The sequence below is a fragment of the Bombus flavifrons genome, chromosome 4 (assembly GCF_040668555.2).
Source record: "Bombus flavifrons isolate JBK064 chromosome 4, iyBomFlav1_principal, whole genome shotgun sequence".
Classification (NCBI taxonomy): domain Eukaryota; kingdom Metazoa; phylum Arthropoda; class Insecta; order Hymenoptera; family Apidae; genus Bombus; species Bombus flavifrons.
This window is the reverse complement of record NC_138445.1, coordinates 18,399,437-18,410,149: the sequence shown is the minus strand read 5'-3', so window position 1 is coordinate 18,410,149 and position 10,713 is coordinate 18,399,437. Positions and strand designations below refer to the sequence as shown.

The 10,713-nt window shown below is 34.1% G+C and overlaps 2 protein-coding genes across 2 annotated transcripts; both read left to right on the top strand.

Annotated features, from left to right (window-relative positions):
• Positions 1–1,085: 1,085 nt before the first annotated feature.
• On the top strand, positions 1,086–3,649 carry LOC138179275 (apolipoprotein D-like). Its single transcript, XM_069111900.1, has 4 exons — positions 1,086–1,719; positions 1,960–2,090; positions 2,369–2,609; positions 2,979–3,649. The coding sequence occupies exons 1-4, from the start codon at positions 1,606–1,608 to the stop codon at positions 3,402–3,404; spliced, it is 912 nt and encodes a 303-aa protein (XP_068968001.1). The 5' UTR covers positions 1,086–1,605; the 3' UTR covers positions 3,405–3,649.
• Positions 3,650–4,237: 588 nt separating this feature from the next.
• LOC138178958 (apolipoprotein D-like) lies at positions 4,238–8,552 on the top strand. The gene is made up of 5 exons (XM_069111343.1): positions 4,238–4,751; positions 6,076–6,194; positions 6,456–6,589; positions 7,077–7,256; positions 7,838–8,552. Exons 2-5 carry the CDS (start codon positions 6,084–6,086, stop codon positions 7,980–7,982), a joined length of 570 nt encoding a protein of 189 aa, XP_068967444.1. The 5' UTR covers positions 4,238–4,751; positions 6,076–6,083; the 3' UTR covers positions 7,983–8,552.
• Positions 8,553–10,713: the final 2,161 nt, after the last annotated feature.

Genomic DNA, 10,713 nt, shown 5'->3' with positions numbered 1-10,713 from the left:
GGGGTACGTTTGCCATCTATCTACTTCGTTTGTGAACATAAATACAGACTCGCCAAGGATCGAGATTGTTGAAACCGGCTTTATGAATGATTACAGGAAGAGGAATAACGCTATTAAAGGTGTAAATTTCAGAATCGCGCATTCCAGGATGCCTACTGCGATCTACTCTAATCTTGGTCTCGACAAACAAACAAACAAACATGTGGGTCAAGGTAACTGCGAATGAGATTCGTGTAAATCGAACATAACGAATTTATGCATTCGTCAAATGAAAACGAAAGTTTTAGATATGACTCACTCGAGTATCTTTCTACGTTCCCATTTCCTAGTATTCGTAGAAATATTTCCTGAGCAACCGTATATCTGATTTTTCATCTTAAGGTTACTAGGTAATCGCTGTATCCTGAAATTGATTTCCTTAAGCCTCTAAGCCCAAAAGTGATTTCATTTACTCCGTATTCAAATATTTCGCATATTACGCGAAATTTACCTCGACAAATGTTCGTAATTATCAAAATAAGAGACGAATTTGTGGAATAGAAGATATTCGATATTTTTATACGTTGCAAGTGACTCGATAGGCGATGGTAACGTGTTTCAGAGTTTCCTCTATTTGAAAAATTTTGTTCGAAACATAAACACAAGTAACAGTGCTTAGAAAACGAAAAGTGTAAGTAATTCGCATTAGTTTTGTTCCTACCACTCACTTGCTTCGCTCGTATAGAACGTACAAAGAAGTTTGCTTGTGAAACTCAATTATATCTGTAACGTGTTCAAAAATTCAACGATATCCGACTCGATGAAATTTCCTTCTTGCGCTGCTAAACGAGTACTGGTATCATTTTGAAGTATCCGAAGTAACTGAAGTCTGAAGAAACCTATATATACCAAACTATATCGTGCAAGCCCGATATTCTCTTTATTCGTACTCAAACAATATTATTACCGTTTGACGTATTACTTGACCAGGGATTGATACATTTATAAGTCATTTGTAATGTGTAATAAAATATTGCGCTTTGCTTCAACAGGCTACATTCACAGTAAATATTCGTAACTTTCCTAATCTACTTTTCAATATTTCACATAACGCTTGCAGAAAATGAAACATTGAATTAATTTAGTAAGAATTTTCTATCGGTAACGTCAACTATCGTCAAGATCGGAGAAATCTAGAAAATGTGAGACGATCAATGTCCAGAGGATTCGCCTTGTTCGCGGCCCGTTACGATCGCTATGCGTATTTAAGAAATGTTGGCGTCCCGTCAAATTAACTGACACCGATCCATCGAACAAAGGATTCTTTCTTCATCGACCAAAAGTACCGTTGTTTGAAGAAATTGCATAATAGAGCCTGCATCGGTTTGTTCTCAGCGGGTCGTCGGGTACCACCTTGGTTAAACTTCTTGCCAAGAAGTCGTCTAGCAACATTGACCAATGACCATCGTCTGGTGACCAGATTCTGAGGCCACGAAGAGTACCGTAAGAATATTCACGTGTAGGTAAAACAGGGGGGGTAGTGTCCGGTCAACGCTCTTGCGCTCCTTGGTTAATGTATATAAGAGAAGCGGTTTGAACCATGTTCACGGCAGATCAACGGTAGACATGATCGGCAAGATAGTTCTGATACTTTCGGCTTTGGCTCTGGCTCGAGCCCAGATACCCAGTCTGGGTTTCTGTCCAGATTACGTACCTATGGCGAACTTTGACATGTCTAAGGTGAGTACAGTCGACCAGTCGTCCATTGCAAACTTAACAATCCAAAAGTTACTTTAAAGGCGTTGCTTCCATCGAAATGGGATATTCTTTGATATTTTATGTGCCCGCGTTATAGTTTTAAAAATGCTTTAACTCTATCGCGTCCTTTGGATCCTCCTCTTCGATCTCGAAAATTTCTTAGGTTTCAAGAGAATAAAAGAATATCGTTATAACGAACGAATTATTTTCACTGTTTTCTAGTTTTTGGGTATCTGGTACGAAGCTGAGAGATACTTTCAACTGACAGAAGTAGTATCACGATGCGTAATGGCGAATTACACGATGGGTCCTGACGGCAAGTACCGAGTCAGCAACGAAGTTACAAATAGATTGTAAGCATATTTGAAAAAGTTAAAAGAACTTTCTTTTTATGGTTACTTTTCGCTTCGCTTTTATTTTACATCGCTCATCGAAAAAATTTATAGTTTTTGATAGTATACCGATGTTTCAACCCTCGATAATCTTTGAAGAGTACAATTGTTAAAAAACACGACTTACGTTTAATACCAGTAAACAGTAATAAACGTGTATTCTTTGTTTTTCTTATGTCTTTTAACGACTATGTAATCGGATAATTTAAATATGTATCTATAATTATTTAAACATTTAGCACGGGGATCAAGAGAGTGTTAGAGGGTGAAATCAAGAAAGCTGCCTCGAAAGCCGAAGAAGGAAAACTAATCGTAAAATATACGATACCATTGACTCCTGAAACCAAATATTCTGTACTTGAAACGGATTACGATTCTTACGCTGTTCTGTGGAGTTGTTCCGGTATCGGTCCGTTCCATACGCAAAACGCCTGGGTTATGACGAGAGAAAGATTAGCACCGGGAACAGTCTTACAGAAGGTAAATTTCACTTATATTTACAGATTTCATTTTTATTTAAAGCGTAAATTCGTACTTTAAATTCCTCTAAATCCTCCTTCTTTAAAGAAACAAAATTTTATTTAAATTCATTAAATATTCTACACTAGTATTTACGTTTGCATTCTCTATCTATATATCGAAACACAAGTTCATATACGTACTTTTTATAAATTTCTACAAACTGAATCTCGTTTCATCCGATAAACACTCAGATATATAACTAATATTATGCAATCCTTACCTTTAATTTTAAAAATTAACATTTGATATTTTCATATATATATATATATATATGATGAGGGATTTTATCATACAGTGGAAATATAATATAAACTTCTTTCCAAATAGGCTTACGCCGTCCTTGACAGTTACAAGATTTCCAAAACGTTCTTCGTAAAGACGGATCAGCAAGACTGTGCTTACTTAGATACGCCAAAACCACTGGAGACATCAGAGGTACAAGGCGATCAAGCTCCTGTAGAAGCTCCGCAGAAAGATACCGAAAATGTTAGAGCCGCTATAGTGCCAGATGCACCGGAAGTGATCGTCGAAATGAACACGAAGGAGGACGAAAAGTTGACGAAAAAGCCTCAAACTGCTGAAAACGCGAAGAAGAAGGCGGTTAACACGGTTCCCGTTCGAATCATGGAAGTGGCTGACGCCGTGAAAGAAGATATACCGACGAAGAATGCGAAGATAAAAGAGGAGAAAAACGACGAGCCTATGAAAGAGGGAGTCGACGAAAATATGAAGCAAGTGGAAAAGATTGCGTGAAAATAACACTTGAAAATGAAATTTATACTCGTCTCGTTCGAGACACTTCGCATAGATTATTATCGATTAGTTCAGTTTCGGGCTTGTAGCGGTTTCGTTCTGTTGAAACCAGTCTCGCCTGAGTTTCATGTTCATTATTCATCCATTTCCAAGGATTATCACTTTCATGGTTCGTGGAGGGATAGGAGGGTATTTGTTTTAATTTGTGTACAAATGTAAAAAAAAAAGAACAATAAAAGTTAAATAAATTGTTACATAAAACGTTGCTATGAAATTCCGATGTACTTATATTTTTCTTCCCATTTCGTTTTTCGGTTACCAGTGAATCGTAGATTAAGCGAAAGAAGACATGAAGGAAAGGGTATAAAAGAACGATTTGTCATTAGATATCTTGTTTGGAAAATGGTAATTACACGAATACAAACTAGATATGTGTTCATACAATTTGAAAAATAATAAACTATTTAATATGTAGTCTTCGATGTTAACGATAGGATGAACAAGGATGTATAAAACGATGGATAACGGGACCCTTAATAAGGAATTTCAGTTTTCATTGATGTTCTCTTCTTCAGTCTTTTGCAAATATTTTAATTTCACATTTATAAGAAAGTACAGTAACGACTTAAAAATAACGTTATGTAAATAAACGTAACTAGTCATACTCTAAATTTTAAAAATACTTACGACAATGTTTAATTATATTTAGCTCCATTCTCCGAGTATGATGAATACATATCGTAATGGAACAAATACCATAACGATAGACAAAATAACAGAGCTACTATTTAGTCGATGGATCTGCCCGATGAGTCAAGACGTTTCAACGTTGGTTCAACAAACGCAAACAACGAGAAAACGTGTGAAACGATAGAAACATAGCAACAAAGAAAAAATAATAGAGGTGGCTATTACAATAATCTACCGTTCTTTTTAATATTTTCAAAATGTAAGACACTCGAATTATGAAAGGCCCTAACAGTACATTGTCCATTTCACGCGTGAATTACATTTGACTAAAAGTTTCTAAAACTGGTCGCGGGAAATTCGTCTGATCGAAATTAGATCTGAAAAAAATCGGTTAACAGCCGATTAGTCGCTGGTAAATTCGAACCACAGGCCTGGGGTTTCTTGAACCTGCGGCGTACCGTTAGTGACCCACTAACTGACAGAAATCTTCCGAACGCATCCAGTCAGCCTTCACGGCTCCGTCTGCGTAAGCGGAAGGTACAAAGAACGGGAAGACCAGTCACTGGCGGACAGTTCGTCGCGTGAGAAGTGTCACTGCCAACCCCGATCAGTTCCTCCAGTTGTCAAGTTTCAGCGTGTACAACGGTTGTCAATCCGGTACGTGACCCATTCGAATCAGTTCAATTCGTGACTCTCATAATTTTTTTACATTACGGTCAAAGATCGCAGTGTTCTTCCTCTTGTACGCATTGCATACAAAGAGACGATACGATTACAATTGACGCATAAATGTCGATGCTCACTGATTACAATGGTAAAGATATGGAAGAATGCAACATTGTTGTATCCATCTTCTGAAATAAAAATGCGAATTTTAAATACGAATTTTTCGTGTTAATACGATTTTAACTATTATGTACATTTATTGCCTATTTTCTATTCTTTCTTTCTCATTAAATGGTTCGTTGCAAAAGAAAATACGATTGTTATAGTTAAAACAAGTTACGATTTTTATTTAGAAATAACGCAAATTCATAACCTCCTTCTAAATGAAACAAATTTATTTTTAGAGATGCAAATATAACGTTGTATAGAATTCGAAATTAATTGCTTTTTATTTTCTCTAGAGAGATATATAAATAATGAAAGATATTTGTACGTATTTGCAATGCTAACGTTACTGCCATTACCACAGTTCGAACATTAAAAGTTAACTGTTCTTTCGAAACGCGATTCTGGTATACATGGTATCTTGTCTGCAGAAAGTATTTGCAACTATTGTATATGCAAAAAGCGCACATCGCATACTGATGTATGATGTACAATTGTATGTAAAAGATGTGTGAGGGGAAGATGCCAATTCATAAGGGTAAAGAATATACAGCTTCCTCGATAGATCCAAATAAACGTGGGTTGTTTTATTTGATTTAAAGGTATTTTATTTTTATAGATTTAGAAATATAATTGAAGGTTATGTGTACCGTTTGTTGATAATTTTTTGCTGTTCACTGAGTAGTTTCACGATTGCTTTAGCGAAAAAATCATCTTTCTTGTTCACGTAAAAATATTTTATACAAATATTTAAAAACGAACAGTAAAAAATGGAACAAATTCTTGATGAATGTCGAGTATCTTTTATCCGTGTAATGTGCGTCCGTTAGTTTCGTCTTATTGTTAGCCGTAGGAACATTATACGCAAACTCGTGTAATCTGTTAACTGGATTTCTTAATCAAAAACTTCTATAATTACGAAATTCGCAATTAACGAAGGCAAATCCAGTTATGTTAATTTTAATTCTTACAAAGGTTGATACAACTCGATTTATTTTCAAAAAAAATAATACAACACGTAAAAAGATAAAGAATCTCTGCAAAATAAAAAATTATTACGTTTAAGGAAGTGACAGTCCAAACAACGAATTAACTTCTTTTTTCGCCTCCAATATTGGAAATTAAACTAATTCGATAATTCTGGTTACAGAAGAGACGATGCTGCGAATATATTTACTTTTAATTATTGCAAGTGCTGCAATAGCACAAGTACCATTTTTGGGCTCGTGTCCTACCGTGGAAACCATACAGAATTTCGATATGGAAAGGGTATGTATGATAATCGCGTATTTCAAAGTCTATTATGTCGACTAGAAACTAGAATAGATTTCTTGTACATACCTGCGTTATTGACTTACTTATGAGGTAATGCAACCTGCATTTAGAAAGTTGTCCTCAATAGGACATTGATACACATAGGATGTAACGAGAGATAGATATGTAAAGTATAGAAGGTCAAAGATGATTCGTTCGGACTTTCCTTAAGGCTTATCCTTTTTAAATAAATACGCGTGTTCCGCTGTTTTTCAGTACTTGGGCAAATGGTACGAGATCGAGAAGTACTTTGCATTCTTCGAGTTTGGTGGAAAATGCGTAACTGCTACTTACAATATAACGGACGATAGTAACTCGATCAACATTTTGAATAAGCAGATATCCGCTTTGTGAGTATAGTCAATTTATTTTTTATAACACATTTTAATTGTTAGATTTTTAGTTAAGGTTAATTTCTAGCTTTTTTAAAGATAGCACATAATATTTGTCAAAACATGTCAAAATATATTTAATAGAAATTTCAAGAATGAAACATCATTTACTATACAATTCTGGTAGAGGAGTTTAGAGATATTTAATAATAGATACTTTTACAGTCATACCGTTATATTACACTTTGCGTTGTATTGAATTATAAACTCTCTTTAAATTTACAATTGTTCATTCATGACGAACGTATGTAAAATATAATACTTCCTTGCATTTTCGAATATTCGACATTTTACAAAAAATAAAAAAGAACTCTCCGTACGTTTAATCGTTAAGCGCATAATTTACGTTAATAACAATATTATGTTAAATAACAAAATTAAAATTAATAACAATAACGTTTAGTGAAATAGTTTGATAAAATTGCATATATTATTATTTATACAGGACTGGAGTTTCTTCAAGTATCGAAGGAGTTGGAAAACCTGTTCTTAAAGTGGAAGACGCAAAATTAACTGTTTCGTTCCCAAGTATGCCTCTTCCATTAGATGCACCTTATTGGATTCTCGATACCGATTATACAACCTACTCCGTTGTATGGAGTTGTTCAAATTTCGGCGTGTTCAGGTAAATGTTCAAGGAAGCAAAATTACATAACAAATATACCTCAATATTTCAAAGTAGTAATTATTTTAACATGCATAATGCACAATAATAACAATATACGTAATACGTAAAGATAGAGAATTACTGGTGAAAAATATGAAAAGTCGCATTATCTATATATTTTACAATAAGGCCATTTTAAAATTCGCTATGTTATCAAACAATTTCACGTGAACATTATCTTTTCACTTGATCGGTGTACTACATATGCAGTTCTGTTACTTGTCTTAACATTTAAACGATATTAATGTGAAATATATGGACTAGTATTAATTAAGTTAAATTAAAATAACAACCGTATCAATATTGTTGGCTTTTTATGGAATATTTCGTAATAAAATATTTATTTTAAGCCATCAAATGACGTATAAGTCAGAAAATCAATAAAAATGGGCTTGTCATATTTTCCCCCAGCGATTTTCATATCCTGTTATTACTTATTTTCGAGGAAATTGTTTGTACATTATTTTAGTAGTATTATTTTAGTAGAGAATAGAGAGTTACACATTATCATAGTAAATTTATTACTGTATGCATTTCAGTACAAGGAATGTTTGGATCATGGCAAGAGAACCAAAGCCATTGGTTTCTGTTCTAGAGAAAGCTTATCAAATATTGGATAAAAATAATATTAGTAGAGCATATTTTATTCGAACTGATCAGAAAAATTGTCCTATAGGAAACTAAATAATATTGTACTAAATATCAAAACACATTTGTTTAAATAGCATAGTTCTATTTCATTGTAGAACAAGTTGTGACGTTCCTTCGAAATCAATAGGTTTCGAAGAGTACCAATTATAAATTATGATAATTATAAATTATGACTGTGTGTGCTCAATTTGATCCGTGATTATTTAGTTATTGATCTTTAGCTGTTGCGTTTGTGTCGAGTAGCGCGATATGATATACGTACATGACTCATATTATCGAACGTCGATAAAGAAAATTGGTAATCGAATACTTTTAATTTTAATATACTCTTCTTTCTACAGTCGAATAGTTTTTATTACTTTTGATCTCTTATTATTATGATTTAATTTTGCTGTAAAATTCACGATACTGAAACTGTCGGACAATTTTAAATCCGTAGCTATCCGTTTAGATAATTAAAACGTGCTAAAATTTTTATCCATATTAAAGAACATTATTTATTTAATATTGTTGTATTTTAGAATAATGCATTGTTATATTTATTGTATTTATTTATCTATTTATGTTATATTAAACGTAATGGCATAAAATATGATAAACTAAGAAATGTACTAAAGTGTATGATAATAAAGCACTTTCATATATAATAGAACTTGTTTTATAACCGTAAATATTATACAATTACTCAAAGCATTGACACGCAGAACTATAAAGTATATCTGAATAAATTATGTTTTATCTGAAAAAATTATGTTTTTAAACTAACAATAAATAATGTACATGACTTCCATACATATGGTAACATTATATACATATACTCCTTAATCAAACACGTAAACACGTATAATTGGCATTGAAAACCATTATATATTACAATGTACTTTTCTTTCTATGACGGTCCTTGAAATCTTTTTATATTTTATAATATACATTTTATTATTTTCCTTTGAAATCTGCACAAGTTCTACGCGTGCACCATTAGATGTCGCAGTGCACACCGATACTCAGAAATCAACAATAGTTCAAAAAAGATAACTTGAAGTCGGTACTATTACGAGAAAATGTTTTTAGTCAATATCTTAATACAGCAATAAGTAGAAATAATAAATACCAATTTGAGCGAATAAATTCGAAGCATAGCATAATGAAACCATATATTTATGATAAACATGTATAAAGAAACTTTCATAACGGTGGTATTAGATTGCAATTTGTTATTTAGTTCTCTTTTGCACGAGCAACTAACAACTGTAAACACATATAAAAATAGTAAAATGATATAAAGAATAAAATCATGAAAGTATACCTATAGTGATTTTTCACACGGTACTACTACATATAATATGTATATACGGAAAGTACACATGTGTTCGAATCGCTGCTTTCTCCCACGTTAAAAATGCAGGAAATAGATCCGAAAGAAATAAATCGAGCGTCAACTAATGAAAACACCGCGTCACAATACTGTTAAATTAAACAAATAAAGCATGGAATATTTGGCCGCGTGTTAGGTCCATCCCTAACGCTTCGTCACGTGGCGTCCGTACAAACAGACACCATTCAATTGCGGAATCTGCAGGATGTCGTCAGCGATGCATTGTGTATCGAAAAGATGAATCAAAAGATCCCACGAATCAACCCCAGATTGAAAAAACAGAATTGCGTGGAAAAAGGGGCACATACGTATGCGTGTATAGCAAGTAAACCCAACGCAACCCAACATCTAACTATGGCTAATTAAATACATCTTGTAGCCTCCTAAAATATAGCTGCTTAGTTAAATAACGAAGCACGATATCTATTGTCTTGGATCTGAAACTATCATGGTGAGAAATTTTGTGTCACTTTGTAGAACGAGTTTGTACATACTTACTTCCATCTTTCCATTGGTATCCAGTAGTTAGTCGTTTAGAGGCGACAACAGGGATCGTTTTCTCTCCTAGGAATAGGTGTTTCTGTAATCAGTAGGATCACGAGCGATAAATTAAAATGCGGTAGAATCTAAATCAGAATATCTGAATAGGTAGGCAAAAACTCTGTCCGAGAACCAACAGGTCTCCTTTCGAATTTATCCGGCTATCCTTTTCATCTCTAACTGCTCTTACACACGAAATAAAGCGAAAGACAAACGGCGAGGGGAACGAGAAGAAGGCGAATTCTGCGGAAAGAGCGAGAGAAGAGAGGACGGAGGATAGCGCGATCGTCTTTCTCTCGAGGGCCCAAATATCCGCGTGGGCCCTTTGGTTTCCGAGCAGCACCGGCCCCTAATAACAGGGTACACCGAGGCTAAACAAACATACACGCCCCTGGCATCTCTCGTTGAAAGAACACACGAGAAGAAATGTAAAACAAAACAAAAGAAGCAGAAACAATTTAGCCACGCCACTTAAAGGATGCAAGGTGGAGTATGATAGGTACTGAAAGATTCAACAGAAAATCAAGTACATGCCTCGTTTCACCGAAGTATACGTCGTTCGTAAATTTTAATCCATCAGATAAGAATAAAAAGCAGCAGGAGTAAAGAACCAATAAGAATCTAGATTCTGATGTTTATTAAAATTACAGTGCTGTAATCTCAAAAGATACTTACTTGAATACCTGATAGAACACGATATACTCGTCAGAAATAAAGAGAAATATGTTAAACGTGTAATATTTGAGCGTAAAATATGGTCCATAAACCGTTAACGTAAAACGGTATGGCATAATTGCTAATTGCAATCGTGAATAACAAACGTTTGCTTCGCCACTCTTTCCTTAACAT